The 23,227-nt window shown below is 41.9% G+C and overlaps 1 protein-coding gene across 3 annotated transcripts in view; it reads left to right on the top strand.

Moving 5' to 3' along the window:
* The first annotated feature begins 663 nt into the window (after positions 1-663).
* Positions 664-23,227, top strand: part of PRKCI (protein kinase C iota) — a 44,490-nt gene continuing 21,926 nt past the window's right edge. Inside the window, exons 1-5 of one of the 3 annotated variants that reach the window (XM_084639435.1) lie at positions 664-1,067; positions 10,962-11,083; positions 14,796-14,885; positions 18,757-18,807; positions 20,747-20,832. In XM_084639435.1, coding sequence (XP_084495561.1) covers positions 937-1,067; positions 10,962-11,083; positions 14,796-14,885; positions 18,757-18,807; positions 20,747-20,832 — 480 coding nt within the window. In that variant the 5' untranslated portion in view covers positions 664-936. Of the gene's footprint in view, positions 1,068-7,893; positions 7,944-10,961; positions 11,084-14,795; positions 14,886-18,756; positions 18,808-20,746; positions 20,833-23,227 lie in introns of those variants that run through there. The other 2 variants (XM_084639437.1, XM_084639436.1) reach the window with 2 other exon arrangements.

The raw sequence follows: 23,227 nt of genomic DNA, 5'->3' as shown, positions 1-23,227 counted from the left end.
TGATTTCACACACCACATGAGGGAGGAGGCGGAAGTAGCAGTTGTGCTGGTACAACCTACCAAAGGTAGCAAGCTCCCCATCCTTAACTCCTCGAAGTGAAGAGCACTACACCCTTAAGAAACCTCTGTCAGACACTTCTATTTCACCCCAGGCAGATCCTTCCCTATAAAATCCCAACAACCTCTATGCCTTCACCCACACATACTACTCAACTATGGCAAGGGTAGAGAACAGCAGCAGCGCATGCCCCCTGATTCTGAACCTTAGTGACTACAAGCCCCAGAATTCCGTATGGCTTTGCCCATTCTCGCTGTAATATCCCCCTCCCCAGAAAGCTATGGACTGTACCAACTGCGGATAACAGATCACTGCTGTAGCACACCTTCACTTTACAGAATACGAGAGAAGGTGGTGGCAGTTCCTGTCTTTTTCTGCACAGTTTGTCTCCGGATAAATCGCTCTGGTGCCCGTTTAAGGAGATTGGTGTTTGTTTCCCCCCCCTTCCTTCCTCAGAGCGTAGAACAGTCTCCTCAACAGGTGCGCACTGGAGGAGACCAAGGAGGCAATTGATAGGGGGATTGGGTGGGTGGTCCCCTTGCTGCTCTCGCCGGAAGTAGTGGTGTGTCGTCCCGTCCCCCTCCCCCAATTGCTGTGGAGTATAGGCTGATCCCGCCTCTTCCCCTCACCGGACTGGTTTGTCCTCATCTTGCCTCCCTCCAAGAAGTGGTTTGTCCCTGCCTCCCGGTATGGGCCCTGGGCTCTGCCCGTCTCGGGCGGGGCTGACTCTGAGGCGCTCGTAGCGGCTGGCCGGAGGCGGGGCTGAAGAGCTTCCTGAAGCCTGGGCGCTGCGGCGCTTGTGCCACTACAGGGGCCGCTCTCGGAGTCGCTCGTTTCCTCCCTTCCTGCTCCTCTGGTCGCCTCGCGGGGCCGGGGAGATGCCGACTCAGCGGGACAGTAGCGGCGGCAGCAGCAGCAGCACCACCATCATGTCCCACCCGACGCTGGGCGGGAGTAGCCTCGGCGGGGAGAGCGCCCACCAGGTCCGGGTGAAAGCCTACTACAAAGGGTGAGTGAGACGGCCTGGGCGGGGTGCCTGGCGGACGGGAGCTCGGTGGCGTGGGGGGTGGGGAGCACGGGGTGGGAGTGGAGTCTGGGGGCCAGGGGGTTGATTGGGGGGAGGGCGGTGCCGGGGCGGTTGCAGGGAAGCGTACGTAGGGGAGTGGATGGGGGCGGGAGCGGGGCAGCGGCCTGTGAGGGGCGGAGAGAATCATAGAATATCAGGGTTGGAAGGGACCTCAGGAGGTCATCTAGTCCTCAATCCCCAATTTTTGCCCCAGATCCCTAACTGGCCCCCTCAAGGATTGAACTCACAACGCTGGGTTTAGCAGGCCAATGCTCAAACCACTGAGCTATCCCTCCCCCCTGAGGGATAGAGCTGAGGGACAGCAGCGGTAGGTGATATTTGTAGATCCCTGGGGTGGTGGCTACCGGCACTGAATGGGCAGGTAATGGAGCAAGGCCTCAGGGGAGAGGGTGAGCCTACAGGCAGGGCGGGGGTACCGGCAGTCTCTGCAGAAGCTTGGCGCCAGGGGAAATCTAGGGTTTCAGCGGGTGCCTGCAGTGATTATGGGGGGATTCCAGAGTTGCATTAGAATGGGAAATCAGAGGAAGCAGGAAGGAGTATTTACTGAAGCTGAAGGGGATCTAAGGAAGATGGGGCTTTGCGGGGGCGGGGCACCCTCGTGTAAGTTAGGAGAGAACTATCATGCTGACTAGATAATGTGAACTTTTGGGCTGGCAGACTTTATAAATCAGTGATTTGAAAATACTCATGTTTTCTCCCTAATGGTGAAATAATGGGAATGCCCCATTTTTTGGAATGTTATTCTTGGCTGGGTAGGAGGTAGGGGAGTGTGAATTCTGCCTATGCTGTTGCTTTTAACAATGTTCGGGGTGGTTTTTTGATGCTAAACTTCTGTCCCTTAGCTTATGCAATACATCTATAGACAGTGTTAAACTGTGCTTCAGGAAGCGCTGCCAGTTGCTCCAAAACTTGCCAGTTGCAGTATTTTTCAGAAATGGTTCTTAAGCACTCTTTTGAACACAGTTGGAACTTAACAGGGATTGTGCTCCAGGGAACATCTTGGGGGTGGTGGGTGGTGTCAGGTTTCATGAAACTGCTTGTGGGAAGAGGCACTCAGGGGAGAAGTGAAGAGATGAACCCATTCTGACTCCAGATCATCAGCTGTGCTCATTACAGTGGCATTACTCACAAATATGAATTTACCTGGGATAACCTTTCCCTCTTCCCTCCCAGATATTCTAATACATTTTTCAGCAGCTGACAACTGTTCAGAATGAGCACATTCTGCTTGATTTACTTACAGTATTTTTAGAAAGATTTGAATTTATGTACTAAGGTAGTGCGTAGGGTCACAATCTCTGTTGGGACCTATTGTGCTAAACGATGAACAGATACCTAGGAAGAGACAGCATGTGCCCCGAAGAAATCACAATCCAAATAGCTAAAACATCGGTGAAAGTTCATTTCAGATAGAGGTACAACATCACATTTCTTGACAGAAAGTTGGATGAAGCTATAGCAGCAATTTTACTAAGTTTGTAGTGCTTGCCATTCAATAATAGTGAATATTTAAGGTATGTCTGCAGTTTCATAATTTTAAAGGAAAGTTAAAAAGCCATGTGTAGACTGAGCACCATAAACCTTTTCTGCGTTTGATCATTGTCACTCAATTTCATTCCTGACCTAATGTGTAAAGAAGTTTGTTTCTGGGCTTCTCTTGAGCAAGGTCTGTCTTAATTATGCCAATCGGTGTGATTATTTGAATTGGCATCACTCAAAAATAATTGTTAATGTCTCGTTTATTTACTCTACCTGAGTGGTGTTAATGCAGTCAGTAGTTCATTACTAAATATGGAACTAAAATGAATCACACAGGAAGTTGGTTATAAACAAGCTATCTGACTGGAATGCCTTAGTCATGATTTGTATTAAGGTCTTACATTTTGACAGGGTTTTGTTCATCATGGGATCCCCTATTTTGATTTCTGCTTCCCTGCAGTCAAAATACTTTTGGCAAACCTGCACGCTTGCAGACTTTTCACCTTGCACCATTGAGGAACTGTTAGTGTGCAAGATATTCCCTACTCCTATTCCAGGCCTCTACAGGCTTCGGAGCTGAGGACCTGAAACTCTGAACCCCTGTGTGCAACATAGCTTTCTTCAGCAGTGACAGTAACTCAAGATAAAACAGATCTTTTACTCAAACACTTACTTGCTAGAGTGGTCATTGCAGTTAGAGCATAAAATAAATTCCTCAGAGTGGGAGTTGGCAAGAGATACAACTGTTGCTAATAGGACTATTTGGCTATGTTAAGCACCTTACCCATATTCTTATTTACTTACTAGTAAAAAAAATTTTTACATGGTACTTGCACAGTGACATTAATAAAGAGTTCAGCAACAACAAATTAAAAGAGCCAGCACCCGTTGTATAAGCATGTGAGCTCTCATGTACATTTTCACCACCTTGTGATTGGAAGTTCGTTGTGATGGGCCCATACTTTAGTGTACTTAACCGATTGTGTGATACCAGTTATCCGTGCTGTACAATAATAAAGCTATATGATCTCAATACTGTAGAAGTAGAGGAATAAATTATTAGCGGCATGGTTTAGAACAGCTAGAAATAGGTCATGCAGTAATTTATGCTGTTGTATGCAATGATGAATCCTGTAGATCTATCATTGTTAAAGGCAAGTCCTGAGGAGGAACCATTATCCATCCAGGTTAAGATGAGACTGCAGGAAGTGCTGAGTGGTGCTTACCTTTAATGATTGGCGTAGATGGAGTGTCAGAAAATTCTCTACCTATTTTTCAACAGCATAAGCTCTAATTTAGACCAGGCTTAGAGGACAGTTAGATGACAGGATAAAGATGCTTCAGCCCCCTCAACAGTATAACTTATGCCAGTGATGAAAAGTTAAATTCCCAGGAAAATTAGTAGTCTGTTTATAATAGATCATGAAGATATCCTGAGTGAATGCATAGTAAAATAAACGGAATTCGTGTTCTAGTATCAAAACTAATTCATCATTAAATATACTGGGGATAATGAAGGACCACAGAGCATAAGTAGTCTTGTCCCAAGAACAAGCAAGAAAATATCTGTATCATGAGCTTCATGGTATGTTAACTTGCCTTTTCTTTTTTACATTAATATAGCAGCGTTGAGTAGGAAAGGGAAATAACTGTTTAATATATAACCAAGGAGCCAAAACATAACTCAGCAGACACTTGAATTTGATTTTGTTGTGTATCTTCATTTTAGAATTCTTTTCTGGATTATAGTGGTATTGGGCAAATTATAGCACATGAGTTAGTATGAAGTTAGTAGAACAGAAAGTTTTTCTCCACTGTCTTGACCAAACTTCTTATGGTCTTCTGTGGAGGAATATCTTAAGAGGAGTAAACCTTTTACTTTCTTTTCATAATTTATCAGTCGGTGCTGTAAATACTTCACTATAAAAATTAATCTGGGTAGGAGGATGACTGGGTCTTCAGGCATGGTGAGCAATTAAATCTCACTGTGCAGGAGTACGTGATCTCCAGACCTTGAAGCATCCATTATGAGAAGGGTCACTTTAAATCATGCTCTAAAGAGTTCCGATTTAGTACTGGATGAGAATATTTAAATAGGAGACTGATTCTGGGAGTCTTATATTGTGACTTTCTGAGTGATGTAATTAGACCTCCTCAAAAGCATGAATGTTTGATGTGGGAGCATGATAAATGCATGGAGGAGTTTTTTTCCAAAGCATCTAGATGTAAGATTCTAAAGAATTTAGTCTCTATCCCCACTGTGCATAGTAGTTAATCTTAGGCTTCCGTGGGAGACCAGTGGGATAATAAACAATGGGATAAATGTATCCGTTAGATAAAAAAAAATTTTTAAATCCGTTAAAGCTGTATATCAAAGGCTGTATATAAAATGACCGTTAAGGATAATGAAGAAAAGCCATTTGATCTCGATTGAAAAGTGGGGGGGCAGCAACAAGGTGTACAGCATCCCTTTTTAGATACGATAACGAATCAGTCTGTTTTGAGTCTTTACTGCATTGAATTCCAGGAAAGACAATAGTGATAAACACAATTTCGGTGTAGCTCATGATTTACTAACTCTGTTGGAGAGGCTACTCATGTGAAATGTTGCTTTAAGTTTTTTCTTCCAGGGGTGGAGCAGGCCTCTTTTATTTACTGAAGGAGGATCCTATTCATCTTAAATGTTTACAAAGAGAGCTTTTGAATATTTGTTTTAAATGCAAGGTATTCAGGCCATGGTCTCGCTCTGACTGTATTTGTACAGGTCCTTGTAAAATAAGGCCTTTATTTTTCAGAGTTTATTATTTTAATTTCAGAGCCCAAATCGAGTTTTTATAGTGGAGGTGTTTACACCACCATTAAGGGTTAGCAAATAATAGAAATGTAGGCCTCGAAAGGGACCTTGAGAAGTCATCAAGTCGTGGCAGGACCAGAAACCTAGACCAGTGGTCCACCACCCAGTTGATCGCGATCTCCAGTAGTGTAGCTGGGCTGCCACTAAGGCAGGCTTGCTCCCTGCCTGCCCCGGCCCCACACCGCTTCTGGAAGCAGCCAGCATGGCCTCAGGGGCGGGGTGGCAGGGGTCTCCCTCTGCATGCTGCTCCTGCCGGCAAGCACCGCCCCTGCAGCTCCCATTGGCCACAGCTCCCCATTCCTGGCCAATGGGAGCTCCGGGGACGGTGCTTTCAGAGAGGGGCAGTGCACAGAGCCATGTGCCCCCACACCCCCTCCCCAGGGGCGCATTGGCCCCTTCCGGGAGCGGCATGGGGCCAGGGTAGGCAGAGAGGCTGCCTTAGTGGCAGCCACACTGCGCCACCAACTGAGAGCCGCCAGAGGTAAGTGCTGCCTAGCAGGAGGTCTCACCCCAGCCCATAGCCCCCTCCCAGAGCCTGCACCCCATACCCCCTCCTGCACCCCAAGCCGTAGCTGTGACCCCCGTCCCAGAACCAGCACCCTGCACCCCAACACTCTGTCCCAACTCAGAGCCCCCTCCTGCACCCAAACTCCATCCCAGAGCCTGCAGCTCCTGCCACACCCCAACGCTCTGCCCCAGCCCAGAGCCTGCATTCACTTTTTGGTGTAACTGTCACTAATGGTGGCAGGATTAGTTAGAGCAGGTTGGAAGATTTCACTCCTGCACAGTGGGGGTGTGGGTGTTTGTTTTAGGAATACCTTGTTTAAATTTGGACCAATAATCCTCTCACTGGGTAACAGCAGAGGGAAGGGGACTTACCCCACTCTGCCATAAGCCACTGCAAATGTCAGGACAATCCAAACTGGCATATGGATTTCAGAGGCTTAGAATAGTTGTCTTCTGAAACATAGTTGACTCTCAGTCTTAATTATGGCAGAAGCTGCCTCTCCTTTATGACAGAACAGCGCTGTGTTACAAAGTCTGAAGGTAGATACAGGCAATACCACTGAGTGTCCCATTCTTCTCCACGGGGTGTTTGCTGTGAAGCTTCAGTTTTACTCTTTGCTTTATAGAAGGGTTTACAGGCTCCAGCTAAGGGCTTGTCTATGTAAGAGATGTCTGTATGAGGTATTTCCAGTTATACTAGTATAAACTATTATGGTTATACCCACGGCTTAAATTCTCAGAGTATTTCCCAGAGCTCCCTTTCCACCTACCAGATAGACAAAAAGCTGCTTGAGGAGGCTCCACAGCTGTATCAAGTTGTTTTCATACTTTATTTTTCTTCTCTGACTGTACTCCTGAGATCAGTTGCAGGATGTCTTCCTTTCCTAACCTAGGATCTCGCATATGGCTCAGCATTGAACATTGTGAGAGACAGTCCTACCAAGCTAATGAAAAGTAGTGTTGATATGATCTGCACTTTCAGAGATTATATTCATGTGCGAGAAACCGCATTCACTTGATGTTATCAGTAGATATTGGTGCACTTTACAAGAGATTTTACAGGACCTGGCATTGCCTTCTGGTGACTGTACTTCTACTCTCTGAACCCACATGCTACCACTCTCCTATCCAGTTACAGTCTATAGCAGGGAGCGTGGACTTCGCATTCTCCATGGAGTATGTTGGCATGCTGCGGCTAGTTCCTAGGCTATAGAAATTTAACATCAGCAGCAAATTGCTCATCTGTTTCGTCTGAGCCTATGCTGCAAACTTCTGTAGAATTGGGATTGGTTGATTGATGTGATGTCTTGAAATTACATCACAGCTTCAGCTTCTCAGGCAAGCCTCTCTTGCTCCCCTGGTGCTTGCAGTCTCTGCTCAAAAACACAAATCTACCTCAGAGTTTTGTCTTGTGCAGTTTGGATGTTGATTTCCATGGACTGTAGCTCAAGTGACAGTTCCACAAACTCTTGTAGAGCGTCAGAAAATATGCCCAGGTTGAGTACAAATTATGTAGATGTCAAGTGTTTCTGGAGTCTGCTGAGCATGTCTTTTTTTTTTTTTTTCCCCTTTACTTTGTGCTTCTGCAGACTGCTCTAAGTGAAAAAAGAGACTGTGATTCTTCCAGATCGCTTTCACTGCATGGCTACTTGATGCAACCTACCATGTTCCCAGAACAGGCCCAATTTTCAAGATTTCTACATGCAAAGTTGCCGCACATTCTTGAAGTTCCTTTGCACTTTTAGGGGAGGCATAGTAGAGAGTACAGTTTGTCCATAAACACTTTAAAGTGGTTGACTCCATGAATATCTGGCACGGCGATGTGAACAGAGTGTTCAGGGCAGAGCAGTGCAAGACAATTCCGGAAAATGCAGCTGTATCAGAGCAGCCACTCCACTCTTGTGACCTAGCATAACTGCAGCTCCATCACAAGCAAGAGCCATCAAGTGCTCCTTTAGGTAAGCCTCTGTGAATCCCACTGCATCCAATTTTTGGAGTAAGATTCTGGCAATGGTTGAGGCATCAGTGGCTAGAAGCTCAATTAGGTCAACAAAACACATTCATAGGCTGCTCCATCTCCTCTGTTGCAAATCATATGTAGATGCTAACAGTGTAAGCTTGGCTCAAAGTAGTTGACTCATCAATCATTACTGCGATTTTTGAACTTACAAGATGCTATATTTTAAAATATTTTTTCTTCATTTCCTTCACAATGTGCTGCTGTACGCTAGTGCAGGTGACATTTGAGTGGAGAATTTGCCCCATATTTAGTCTGTTTAACTTCTGCAGATCAATTTGTTTCAGAATTATAGGAGGGACAATTTTGTTTTACCAGTTTGTACGCAGTATGGAATACTTTGCAAGTTGGTTCAGTATGTTGCGACTGCCCTTGTGCTTGGCATGCTATCAATTTATCTTTCTCTGCCTCACTGTGAATACTTTCTGTGGCTTTGTGACTGAGACTTTGAGGAAAAAGATATGAGCACAGAGGCTTAATTTGTTTTAATTAATTAATTTGCTGTCCCCATAGCTTGAAATATAAGAATTAGCCCAATCTTCAAGCCATGATTTCTGCTCATAGCTCTGAAAACTGTACATTTGTTTAGATGCTGCAACCCAGTTAATCTTTTTTCTAACATTTTGTCATGGGTTTATCCTCCCCTCCCCAATTCTTTCTCTTGGCTGTCTAACCAACACAGCAATAGGTCACTCCTGCCCCATTCCTGTGCGTCATAGTGTTGTTCGTGCTCTTCAGGGATACTCTGTGCTGTTTCTTCATCTTGATGAACAACTTCCCCACTCTCCTCCTAATCAGACAGTTTCTTCTTTCTTGTGAAAAATATAGTGCGTTTATTTTTTTTTTTGATTCATGTTGGAAAATTGAGTACTGTACACAGATATTAACCACACATGCAAGTCAGATGCGATTACCCACTGACTTTTGCCCTCATTGATTACATCAGAAAGGCGTGGTAGTTTATATTCTGTCAGCCACCCATATCTGTGGTCTGCCAGCCTATGAAGGGCTCCTCCTGCTCTCCATGTACAGTATATAACTGTTAATTTGTCATAATTACCATGAAAATAAATTGTTGCATAATTTTTATTAAACATGCATTTTGTATTGCTTATACCAGGGGTTCTCAATCTTTTTCTTTTTGAGACTCTCTGTCCCCCACCCCAACGTGCTATTAAAAACTCCAGGGCCCACTGGTGTCAGGGTGGCCTCCGGGTTTCAGCTGCTGGGCTGGAGGAGAGGGGGGCTAAGGGCTTCTGCCCTGTGGTGGGGCTCCGGGCTTCAACTATGGGGCAGCAGGGCTCTGGGCTTCTGCCCCATGGCCCCCTGAAACTGGCTCATGGACCCCAAGAGGGCCGCAGATTGAGAAGCGCTGGTTTACACCACACAGCATCAGGCTGGAGTTAAGGTTTGAAAATATTTACTGGAGCTGCGCTCCGTACAGCTCTGGCTGAATTTAAGTTTTGGTTACACCAGTATAGACTTGAACTGAAAAAAGCCAGTCTTATTCCAGAGTATTTTAAACTGCTTCTGAAAGGACATAACTTTAAACCAAAAAAGGGCACACTGTTTTATACCAGAGTAAGTGTGTCCACTCAAGCAAATATACTGGCATAAGTTCAGTGGTTTAAATACACACCCTACTTTGTAACAGTATAACTTTTCTGGGTAGACAAGTCCTCAGACTAGGGCCACGTTGTGCTAAGTACCATAGATTGTTCCCATCGTGAAGAGTTTAAGGTCTAAACAAGGCAGGAAAAAGGGTGGCAGAAGATGATGGCTTAAAAAGGTCATGTTAGATCATTAATATATAGAAACCATCAACCACAAACATAAATTGTGGAAGTAAGTGGCGGTGCTATTAGCTGCTTGTCATTTTAATAAAAATACTTGGCTTCTCTGGGATTGCATGTAGAGCTTTGTTATGGTACCACCATTGTTTCCTACCCCTGTTCTTCACTGTCAATGGCTCATGTAATTTTTTTTCTTCTTTTTCCTGCTACTCCCCTTTCTCCCAAAACACACTTTTTTTGTTCCTCCATCTGTGTTCCTGTTCTTTGCTTCACTGCTTCATGCTCCCTCCCCTCCCCCCCCCCCAGCTGCTTCCAATAGTTGGAGCTGGTTTCCCACCTATTTGATAGATTATCCAGTTCAGATACCTTCTTAGAACCCACTTACTTCATGAATCCTTCCTTTGCTGGCCTCCTGCCCAGTTATTACTGGAACTGTTAATGTTTTGTTTCATCTGTCAGTATTAGCTCAAAAAGGGGGCAATGATTTCTTCTGTCTTGTCAGTTGCTATGTACATCTACAGACTATATGAACATTTCATAGCTTGTTGCACATTTGTTGCAGAAAGAATTTATAGATTTTATTTCACTATAATATAGATTCATGAAACAAACAAGCTTCTTATGTACTGCTTAACTAACCTTACAGAATTTTTTTTCTTTCTAGCTATAAATTGTAGCATTTCCCTCTTCTCAGTCCAGCTTCTGTTGGTACTGGTTACTTGCATATATAGCTAAAATCTGTCCTGTTGATAAGTGATTGGTGTTTTCATGATGTAGCATGCATGTTGGAATGATGTAGCATAGGGCCATACATCTTAATCTTTCAAAAGTAGATGATTACTCTTCCAGTTTTCAAACAGGTAATAAAATCATTTGAAGCCCAGGTTCTAAATTGCGGAAAATAAACTGGAGTGCTTATTAATTCTGTTTTAATGGCTTACAAAGGCCAAATTATTTCCCTAGCACTGGTGTATTCATGTTACACATGGATTAAAACAGATAAGAGTACAAGGAAGTACTTTAGGATGATGAACTTTTTTTGGAAGACTTTTTTGGCATTGGCAAACCAAGCAGTAGAGTTCAGGAAATGAATAACTCTGTAGTCCTGCATACAACATTGTAGTTTCTGAGTTTGAATAATTTTGTTAAATTTATTCCTTATTCAGGGACATCATGATAACCTATTTTGAACCTTCCATCTCATTTGAAGGACTGTGTAATAAGGTTCGAGACCTGTGCTTCTTTGACAATGAACAACTCTTCACTATGAAATGGATTGATGAAGAAGGTAAAGTGACATCACATAGTTTTGTCTTGTGGCAATTTAGATCTCCATCCTTCTCCTACATAAATTAAGAAGGTGTAACTGAGTTCAGATGAGAACCAGTCCTCCCTTTCCTCTGTAAACTTATTTTCTTACTGAAAGTATTTATTTATAAAACATCCATAATGGTGGTATCTGGATTCTATACTAAATAATTAGTTCAAAACAAAAAACATAGTAATCTTATTCATAGCTACCACTAGGGTCAAATGTTGCAGAACCTACCCACCCTTCCTTCCTCCAACCCTAGTCTTAAACTATGGAAATGGACTTAAGCATCTTAATGCAACATATCAAATCCTATTGAAGTGACCCCCTCTGCCCCCCATTGTTTTCTGTGAGCTGTCAATCAGACCCCTTGATTCAAAACCTTATTTCTTCAGGGGAGAAGAGTGGTGTTGTAGAATGAAGGAACAGTAGTAACAGTTCAGCACATACATCTTTCCGAGGAGCCGACTTGTAGAAGAGTAGTATACCTCTACCATTATACTGATGTGGAAAGTTTGTTATGAGTGCATGCTGGGGATGGACACTATGACTACAAATAATTTTCTGTTTTCTTTTTAAAGAGAAACTGACTCTGTGCACAAATATCTACAGCTGTATGTACAAACTAAATAGATGAGATTTCCATTTTGAAGAGAGGGCCTATAAAACCATAAGTTTTCTTTTTTTTTGAAATGTGCAAAGGGAATAGTTTAACTTCTGTATATAAGGAATTTTCTTGGAACTTAATTTTTGTACTCAGTCTGAATTGTAATATCGGTATTTTCTGCCAGCGGTCTTTAGCCCTATCCTAAGTTAGAGAAGGGTGAAAAATTGGGCTTATTAATAGTGCTGTGGTTATGCTGAAATCTTTTAGTTTCATATGGTGGGATTTTTCAAAAGCATTCAGCATTGGCCTGACCACTGACTTCACTGGGAGCAAAGTTCATCCCATGCTGATTGTGTTTGAAAATCCCACCCATATGTACTAAGTATAGCTCTTCAGTATACATTGTTTGCCTGCCTGCCAAAGAAAACCCTTAGTCAGGTTAGTTTTCCTAGAAACTTGTAATTTAGTTTATTGCACAAAAATTCCTTTCCCAAAGCTTTTTTTAAAATACCCTCAATACAGCTTGTTTATACTACTAGTATGTAAACTGACAGCTTATAATGCACATGCTTTTACTTTCAATTATTTTAGAAAAAAGAAAAGGACTTGTGACACCTTAGACTAACAAATTTATTTGAGCATAAGCTTTCATGGGCTACAGCTCACTAGACTAAATTATTCATGCTTCTTGGGAATATAATACAGGAAATATGGCATTTAATAAGCAAGCAGTGAAACTATGGCTTAAAACTGCCTGAGTAAACAGTTTTATTTGAGTCACACTCTCCTATGCGATTTTTCCTTTGTTTGTTACTAGGTCTAATTTTTTTAGCTCTTGTAAAATAAAAAGCTTGATGTATTGTAACTTCTATTTTTTTTCACACATGCATACTATTATACAATTCATTACTTCCAACTTTCTTTGAATGCATGCAAAACAGCAAATGTTGATGTTACTCCTGAAAGGATACTTGCTGCTTATTCCCTGTAAAATCCATCTCCTTTTTTTCCTCCCTTCATGGCTTTGTTCATGTGCTCTTACGAGATTTCCTCTATTTATCTAATAGCACTTAATTGAATAACCTGCCATGATTCTTAATGTTAGGAGCGCACAGCTGAAATCTGTAGGTCATGTCAGAGCTAGCATAATTTTTTTTTTTTCCAGAAAAATTTACTCACTCTATTAGCCTCTCACTCTAGACCTTGGATGTATACAAGCAGATGGGTGACCTATTTATGTTGTGGTGCAATAAGTCACTATGCCCTTTTGTGAATAAACATTTTTATTGTTCGTCTTAAAGTTTAAAGGAAAGATTGTGTGAATGTGGTGGGGAGAACAGCACGTATTTTCCTGGCACACCTAGAAAAAGCTATTAGTACAGGTTTTGAGAATGAAACATTTACCATCTATCAGAAGCATTATAGGCATTAAATCTCCTTAGAGATATCTAATAGCATCTGCCCATTCTCTTCTTGTATTTCTGAAACCTGTGTTACAGTTCTCTGTTCCTGTTTGGTGGTAGAAAAACTGGTTTGGTTTGATATTGCAGCACAAGAATAAAAATAGTTCCTTTTTTTAAGCCTCTGGAGCACATGCATTTATGCAGAGAGTGGGCAGTTCCATGTCCCACAAAGGAACTAATCTCTCACATTGGATGTAGTGAGACGTGACAGTCTGGCTTTAAGAGCATATAAATTATTTTAGTCTTGACAAATCATAGCTGGCAGGAAAGAGGAAGTTTATACTTGCTGCCAAAACATTTTAGTAGGTGATCATCTAACAACAAAAATTGCGAAGGGTTGGGACATTACATGTGATATCAGTGATAAAATCACATGATCATGAGAACGAAAATTAAAATATAGTCAAATCCACATTTTCTGTAGGTAAATGTAAGGTAAAAAATGGTCAGGTCTGTTATGACATCCCCATTCAGCTGTGATTCATGCTGCAAAAGTTAGGGCGAATAGTCCCTTGTGGGCCAAGGGGCAGTGGGGAGAGAACAACTACATATTTATCATCCTTCAGATTTTGAGTTTAAGACTATCATTCATTTTATATCTTCATCCAGGTTAATTTGAGGAAAGTACTAGAGTATTGGCTGCCTTTTTTTTCCTCTTCACTTTAAGGTTTTGTGTCTGATAGGAAGGATGGAGAAAATATAAAGGCGAAGTTAACCCAGTTTTAACATTGTGCATTTATGAAATATTAGAATGTGTGTGAAATCTTGAGCGAAATCTTAATAATCTCATGTGGTGAAGTAGTACCTACTCAGGCTCATGAACCCCAAAACCACTTAATATTTGAGAGCTTTAGTGTGCCTGCCTCTTACTGGGCATCCCTTTTGAGGCTGAGGCAGTCCTGATTCTGATGGAAGTTGGAAGTGCACATACCTGCTGGAGGAGAATCTTCTTTTTTTCCAGCTTGAACTAATTTGTTGAAGAAAGATCTAGAGATAGCAGACAGCCTTCCCATGCGATTCATAGCTCCCTTGAAAGTAATGCTGTGCTACAACTACAATAATCTTTTCTAGCATCATAGATACTAGATGTATGTGCAAGAACAGCATGATGTTTAGAAAGAAGATTGTCTACACAGTGCCTGTGCTGTTTGAAACATGACTACACCAGTGCACACTAGGGAACTTTTTAGTGCACACCAGCAGGGCCCACATGTACACTTAGTGCATGACACACTGGTGCACACTGAAGTTTTCATCCCAGCTGGTACGCACTAATGCACGGTGTAGACACGCCCTTAGATCTGTAGCTCGCATTTAGTCCTACCCAGTCTAAATGGGTGTGATAACAGGTCATATGTGTAAAGACTTGTAAATCAAAATAGTTACTGAGTAAATAGGTCTTAACTTCTTCTTTATTCTGGAGGGAGTTCAGATGGCGTCTCTGGAATATGATTCTTTCAGGATGACTGTTGAAATATTAATATTGAGGCTGCTAATATTAATCTAGATACTAGCATAAATATTCATAGTATTACTGTGATTTAAAATTAAGTGCTGCTAGTCTTGGGAGGACTCCGTCACAATGCTGTATTCTCAAATTGAATTGATTCTTTTTTAGGAGACCCATGCACAGTTTCTTCTCAGCTGGAGTTAGAGGAAGCCTTTCGGTTGTATGAACTAAACAAGGATTCAGAGCTTCTAATTCATGGTAGGATAGAACTTGCTGTCTTTCTCCTTACACCCATGGGCCAGTACATATTTTTTTTTTCTGTATAAGTTGATACTTTATGGCCTATCTCATAATATCTGAATATTGAGGATCCTTCTCTATTTTGCACTTTTCTCCGTCTCTCCATCCCAAACATCAAAGCCTCATATGGCAAAAAACATTCAGTGGCCTCATGGCAAAAAACTGCCCCAAACTCCCATCGTAGTATGTCAGCACTTCCTTAATTGGAGGATACATACTTCTCCTTGTACTACATTAAATACACCAAAATGAAGGATGGAAGGGTCTGGCCATCACCACTGCTTTCCTGTTTATAGTCACAAGAGACTGAGCGATGTATATCATGCAATGTCCTAACATATGTTTCCTGTTCAGTGCTTTAGAGTAGGGGTTGTATTATTAGGAAAAACAAATTTCACTTAGCTCCATCCACAGTCCCAAACTATCTTTTTGTTTAAACTTGAAATTCTTCGGAAAGTGATGGGTCACCAGAGAAATGATGATAGTATGTGCCACAGAATATTTGGCCCCTGCTTCAGTGAAAGTGAGACAGCCCCAACATTCAGTGCCAGTCTGCTTGGAAGGAGGGGAAAATACCTTCACAGTCCTGGATTTGGGAATCAATTTATTTCTGTGCACATGAGCAAGAATCATAACTTCTAACTCCAGTCATACTTGGTTATTGCTGTTGTCCTAATTACTGTTTCATTTTTCAAGATTCCTAAAATGATGGATCTTTCTACCTCCTAGGACAGAATTCCTAATGTTAACTATCTTCACTATGGGAAGGCATGGGGGAAGAGGCAAAATTCCATGTATTTAATGTAGTATCTGGCATTCACTTCTGAGAGTGTCTGTAGGTCAAGAAGTAATGGGCTTAATCTGCAGCAAGGGAATTTTTGGTTAGCTATTAGGAAATTGCAAACCATAAGTGTAGTTAAGCTCTGGAATAGGCTTCTGGGGAGGTTGTGGAATCCCCATCATTGACAGTTTTTAAGAAACTTTCAGGGATGGTCTAGGTTTAATTAGTCCTGCCTGAATGCAAAGAGCTGGACTTGAGGACTGCTCCGGATCCCTTCTAGTTTCTACTTAGTTCAAATAGATCATTACCCAAGTCTTTGCATACATGGTGATATACTGTAATACAATGGCTCTCATCCTTTCCAGGCTACTGTACCCTTTTCAGGAGTCTGATTTGTCTTGTGTACTCCCAAGTTTCACCTCACTTAAACTACTTGCTTACAAAATAAAACATAAAAATACAAAAGTGTCTCAGCACACTATTACTGAAAAATTGCTTACTTTCTCATTTTTATCATATAATTATAAAATCAATTGGCATAAATATTGTACTTACAATTTCACTATATAGTATATAGAGCAGTATAAACAGGTCAGTATAAAATTTTAGTTTGTACTGACTTCACTAGTACTTTTTATGTAGCCTGTTGTTAAACTAGGCAAATACCTAGATGAGATGGCATACCCCCAGAAGTACATGTATCCCTGGTTGAGAACCACTGCTGTAATATGCTTTCACTTCTGCCTTGACTCCACTTCAGTTGTGACAGGCTGAAGTGATTTAAACTAGCACCATGTCTAACTGTGCTCAGTGGTCTACACTAGTGCTTCCTCTGTTACTATTTCCAGTGGAGAGTCCTGGGTGCTAGGCAAACTGTGAAAAGTACTAGTGTAGGCAAGACCATAAATGCCTGGTTATTAAAGCACCATAAGGTGAACTGTCAGGCTGGAAGGAGGTTACTAGTGGAGTTCCTCAGGGATTGGTTTTGGGACCAATCTTATTTAATCTTTTTATTACTGACCTTGGCACAAAAAGTGGGAATGTGCTAACAAAGTTTGTGGATGACACAAAGCTGGGAGGTATTGCCAATACAGAGAAGGACCGGGATATCATACAGGAAGATCTGGATGACCTTGTAAACTGGACTAATAGTAATAGGATGAAATTTAATAGTGAAAAGTACAAGGTCATGCATTTAGGGATTAATAACAAAAAATTTTGTTATAAGCTGGGGATGCATCACTTGGAAGTAACGGAGGACGAGAAGGACCTCTGAGTATTGGTTTATCACAGGATGACTATGAGCCACCAATGTGATATGGCCATGAAAAAAGCAATGTGGTCTTGGGATGCATCAGGCGAGGTATTTCCAGTAGAGATAAGGAGGTGTTAGTACCGTTATACAAGGCAGGGGTGAGACCTCATCTGGAATATTGTGTGCAGTTCTGGTCTCCGATGTTTAAGAAGGATGAATTCAAATTGGAACAGGTACAGAGAAGGGTTACTAGGATGATCTGAGGAATAGGAAACCTGTCTTATGAAAGGCGACTCAAAGAGCTTGGCTTGTTTAGCCTAACCAAAAGAAGGCTGAGGAGAGATTTGATTGCTCTCTATAAATATATCAGCGGAGGGAGAGGAATTATTTAAGCTCAGTAACAATGTGGACACAAGAACAAATGGATATAAACTCGCCACCAGGAAGTTTAGACTTGAAATTAGACAAAGGTTTCTAACCATCAGAGGGGTGAAGTTCTGGAACAGCCTTCCAAGGGGAGCAATGGGGGCAAAAGACCTATCTGGCTTCAAGACTAAGCTTGATAAGTTTATGGAGGAGATAGTATGATGGGATCTTTGACTATTAGCAGTAAATATGCCCAATGGCCTGTGATGGGATGTTAGATGGGGTGGGATCTGAGTTACCACAGAAAATTCTTTCCTGGGTGTCTGGCTGGTAAGTCTTACCCACCTGCTCAGGGTTTAGCTGATCGCCATATTTGGGGTCTGGAAGGAATTTTCCTCCAGGGCAGATTGGCAGAGGCCCTGAGGGTTTTTCGCCTTCCTCTGCAGCATGGGGCATGGATCACTTGCTGGAGGATTCTCTGCACCTTGAAGTCTTTAAACCACAATTTGAGGACTTCAGTAGCTCAGACATAGGTTAGGGGTTTGTTGCAGGAGTGGGTGGGTGAGATTCTTTGGCCTGTATTGTGCAGGAGGTTAGGCTAGATGATCATAATGGTCTCATCTGACCTTAAAGTCTATGATTCTATAACGTGGGGTATTTATGGTTGAGGTTCCTGAGCTCGGGTCCATGGCCTGCGGGTGGTCTTTAGAGAGCTTGCTGGTTACATGGTGCTGGCTTCTCAGTTACTGTTGCTCAGTTACCTTATTTGACATGTAAAAATACACTAAACAATTTCCTAATATTACTTTGCCATGTAGGCAACTGCTGTAGCTGTCACGTGGACACTACGACTAAAAATGAGTTGAGATGTAGCCATTAAAAATGTTAAAGTGTACTTAATGCTTATAGTAAAAGTCTGATCTATAGATTTGGTAGCAATACAGCTCTTCTGATGAGTACTTGAAGCCAGTTTTTGTGTCCGTGATAATATCAGATGAACAAACTTGCATTAATCATTCATGTTCTTGTGAGGGAAGTATTGTAATCCACATTTTACATGCGGAAATGAAGCCAGAATTCTTATTACTTGCCAAAGGTCACAGAAGAAGTCAGGATAGTCTTAGAATGTGGGAGTTCCTGGCTCCAATTCTTTGTTTAAGCCTAGCCTCTAGCATAGCAAGAGGTCTTCAGTGAACTAATTCAGTACAGGTTGGCTTACGGAATGCAGGAGACCTCTTGAGCAGCTGTTTAAAAGAACCTTTTTCAAGGAACCTCATTGGCTTTACACCATAGATCTTTCATTGTCCTTGACATCCTCTTTCTTCCCAGATGATACAAGTGCTTTTCGTATCTGTTGTATATTTTGAAAATGTATCTTTATATCTGAAGTAAAAGATCAATCTGAAGCATTACTCTTTACCTTACAGTGTTCCCTTGTGTACCAGAAAGGCCTGGCATGCCTTGTCCAGGAGAAGATAGTAAGTAGGCATTTTTGTAAAGGAAATACTTTCTGTAAATGGTCATTGTATGGTATCCCAGAACATACGCTGAACTGATTAAAATAGTAGCTTTTTATTTTTCCTCTTGATAAGCTTTGATATAGAACCTAAGAAATTGAAACGGAAATGTGGCTATTACTCTTCTCAACAGGCTATCCGGTTTTCCGCAAAGATGGATAGCCATGATGACTAACAGTGCTGTCCAATCTTATTAGCTGAAGTGGCCAAAAATGAAACTACGTTTCAGGCACCTTTCAGGCAGTCTCCCGTTGCTGTCTTTCAATGGACTCTGAAAACTGTATATGGTGCTGAAAATGCTTTGCAATTCAATGAAATGGTGGAAGACGGAATTACTGTTTACCTCTTAAATTATACTCTTGGGAATTCCTCGTCGTGCCAATTGAAATTAATATTTTGATTAAGATTGGATTTGCCCAGATAACTTTTTGAATGGATTATGCAGCTGAGGCTTTCCTTCCCCATGCTCCCCAATATATTTGATTTTACAATGGTTTGCATTCAACCGCTGCTCTTAAATTAAGGTTGCAGACCTGCCCATTCATCCTTGGATGTGGTCCCACCAGATCAGCTTATCATGTTCATAAGGCAGTGTGAGGAATCTTGCAGTGTTGGTATGTGACTACTTTTTCTCTGACACCACAGAAGACAAGTCTCCCAGAGGTTGGGACTTTCAAACACATTCCTACGCAGCTTACAGAAAACTAAGAGTTTCTGGTATTTTGCAATTAGCTTCCTGTGCTGAGAAAATCTCATGAGAACCAATTCAGACCTTTACAACAGAAGTAAACCCACTTGATGCAAGTTGCGTGTTTTCATCCAACATGAACTTGTTAAAATTTTTGTGCTGGAAGGCACATTGAGTTAATATTGTAGGTCTTGCTACACTCAAAGTTGTGCTGTATTTTGTCACTCCTGGATAAGAATTTACCTAATTTGTAACCACTCATGCCTCTTTGTTTTACTTGCTCCAGCTTGCCCCCTAACATGACCATTTCTTTTACATGTCAGCTTCTCCTGGACAGTTACCAATTTGCTGGTTGAATATTGTAGGTGGATCTTTGGAGTTCTTGTCACCAGTAAAGAAGTGTCATATTTTTTTTTGTCTTCCTGCGTACAGCAGTGGTTGTCAATTTATAGATTCAGTTTAGCTCCTGCTCTTGAAATTTGAGGTCATGTTACCCAAGTGTTAATTGTTAGTTCTCTACTAGTTCTTAAGAAAAGCCTCAGCTTTAACTTGGGTGCTTAAAGCTATAAAAAAGCATACTATTGGTATGAATGAAACCCATTTAAAATTTATTTGGTTTGCTTGACCATACACATGGATGATAAGTGTGACATCACTCAGATTTTTAGAAACTGGCATTCCCAAACGTAAGTGGATTTGAAAAACAACTTAAGATGCAGTTCTGTGTGGTTCAGTGTGGTCCTAATGTGGTACTGCCAGTGCAAAATGCATTGTGTGATGGCAGCTGTGGGCCTAAAATATCAGGGAATTATAGTGCAGCAAACAAAGTGTAAATCAGGGCACTCCTCTTTATTCTTTCAATTTAAATAAAATAGTTGGTTTTTTATTCAAATATTTGTAATACCTGGACAATCTCCATTCTCTTGGCTCAGTCTTGAATGCTTTTAGGCAATAGCAATTATTTGTAATTACCATCAGGGTTCGGAGGTTTTGGTTGGTGGGGGCAGCACTCACGTCAGTGAAGAGGTTTTAGAGTCCTAAATTGTAGTTTCTGTTCATGGCAAGACATTCCCATTGACATCAAATTCTGCTGGAGTAGAGACTTACAGGATTGGGCCCTTTATTTGTAAATTAGTATATAAAGTGTCCATGAATGTGTTATGGTGTAATGTTCACACTTGCATGGATATAATTGTATTTTACTTATCTTAGAATCTATTTATCGTCGCGGTGCCCGGCGGTGGCGGAAGCTCTATTGTGCAAATGGTCATACTTTCCAAGCTAAGCGATTTAACAGGGTAAGACTTTCCATGGGTAGTTGAATGGAATGTTAAAATCTTGATGCACTGGCCTTCTCTTCTGTAGTTGTACTATTACTGCCTCCAAAGATTAAAATGTTCATTGTCTAAAGAAAATGGACTTTGCCCTCAGTGTATCAAATAAGGTGGTTCCTTTTATATAAGTTCTGATAACCAGAAAGTATACAGAAGTAACTCAAGTTTACATTTCTGGCTTCAACACCTCTCATTTCTTTGTTTATAGTGTAAGTAGTTTTTTTGGTTAATCTCTAGTATTTGGTCTTTTGATAACCCTGTGCTTTCAGTAAAATTTGCCACTTGGACTATTTAAATGTTACACACTTAAATAGGTAAATTATAACCCAAATTCACTGATTATTTTTTTTTAATCCAAAGCACACCAAAAAATTTATTATTTCAACGGTACATAACACCAATATTCTTTTAATTTTGTTTGCAGAGGTTAGATGCCAGCACTGATTTTAAATGGCTGTGAGCTGGCAGAGCACTCTGGGTACTGAGCTACCAATAGGCATTGTCACTGTTTTGAACTCTAGGAACAAACCAGTTTGAGTCACTTGTGTTACAGGGATTTCTCTTTATGGTTTACCAGTAAGAATTAAGGTGTTCAGCCAGCCCAGCCTCCATATGCTGGAGTAAGAGGAATCAAAAGTAACAAGCATGTATTTGTCATATTAACTGTAAGAAATTATTTACTTTTTAGGTACTTTTTTCAGACTTGTTTAAAACATTTAAACATGGTGTAAGAAAATCTGCAATGTGTAATGAGTAGTATTTGCATAATACAGGTCCATAGACAATATATCTTCTCCCCTTCACCACTGGACTCAAACACATGGAATTTCTCTCCAGCTCCCTCCTTGACCCTCTCCAAGTCTGGTTTCTGCTCTTTGTTCCACTGAAGCAGCTCTTTCCAAAGTCTCTTGAGTGACCTCTAACTAGCCGCCTCTATGGTTGTTTGTCCCCAGTTGCTTTGTTAGTGTTCATTTTGTGGATTGTCCTCTTCCTGTTTCTATCAGTGAGCATTGCCCAAAGCTCAGTTTGTGAGGCCCTCCTACACACACCTCTAAGTGTACTGAAACTGCTGCTTATGTTAATAGCTTTATTACTACCTTGTGCTCCTCATCTATTATACCCATTTAACTCCTGGGGGAATTCTTCACCAGAAATAATTCTGCACACAATATTTTAAAATTCTGCATATTTTGTTTGTCAAAATAACACAATATAATGTCAGTTTCAATTATTTTGGTAATTTATTTCAGAATACCTGTCAACAAATAGGTCTGTAATAATACAGACAACAAAAATTCAGGAAATGCTTTTTGACAGTTTCCTTACTAGACATATTAATACAGAACTTTGAGTAGTAATTCCTTTAAACTGTAGTACAGAAACGTATTTCCTGCACCCCTCAAAAGCAGTGCAAAGGGAGTCAAGGATAATGAAAGAGCTAAGGGAGCAGAGTTGCCAATTTTCTGTTTGCAGAAAGCCGAAAATCCTTGTCCCACCCCTTCTTCAAGGCCCCGCCCTCTGTTCACTTCTTCTCCTCCCCCACCCCCAGTCACTCACTCATTTTCACCAGACTGGGGCAGGGGGTTGGGGTGCAAGAGGAGGTGAGGGCTCTGGCTAGGGGTGTGGTCCCTGGGATGGGGCCAGAGATGAGGGGTGCAGGAGGGGGCTAGGAGTTGGGGCTGAGGGGTTGTGTAGGAGGGGGCTCCAGGCTAGGGCAGGGGGTTGGGGTGTGGAAGGAGGTATGGGCTGGGGGTGTAGGCTCCAGAGTGGGGCCAGAAATGAGGGGTTCAGGGTGCAGGCTGGGGCAGCAGATTGGGGTGCAGGAGGGGGTGAGGGCTCTAGGGTGGGGCCTGGGATGAGGGGTTTGGAGTAGTAGGGGGCTCTGGGCTGGGGCAGAGGGGGTTCAGGGTGTGGGAGGGGGCTCCAGGCTGGGGCAAGGTGTTGGAGTACAGGAGGAGATGTGGGCTTTGGGAGCAAGTTTGGGTGTAGGACAGGGCTGAGGTCTGGGGCAGGGGGTTGAGGTGTTGGAGGGGGTTTAGGGTGTGGGCTCCGGGCAGTGTTTACTTCAGGCAGCTCCCATAAACTGCCAGCATCTTCCTCTGTCTCCTAAGCATAGTGGTGCAGAATTCCTCCAGGACTATCACTTGTTTTCTCTTGTCATATACATAGATTGAAAGCAATTTGTTGCAGAGACCATCTTTTTTTAAGGGTACAGTGGCAAGTATGATGGGGTCCTGATTGGCGTTTGTGTTCTACTGCAGAGGTTCCCAACCTTTTTCTTTCTGAGCCCCCTTCCCTCCTGCCGCACAATGTGCTATAAAAACTCCACTGCCCACCTGTCATAACTATTTATTTTTTT

Source organism: Lepidochelys olivacea (assembly GCF_965140295.1).
Source record: "Lepidochelys olivacea isolate rLepOli2 genome assembly, chromosome: 9".
In the NCBI taxonomy this organism is placed as follows: domain Eukaryota; kingdom Metazoa; phylum Chordata; order Testudines; family Cheloniidae; genus Lepidochelys; species Lepidochelys olivacea.
This window is presented reverse-complemented; position numbering and strand designations above follow the sequence as displayed.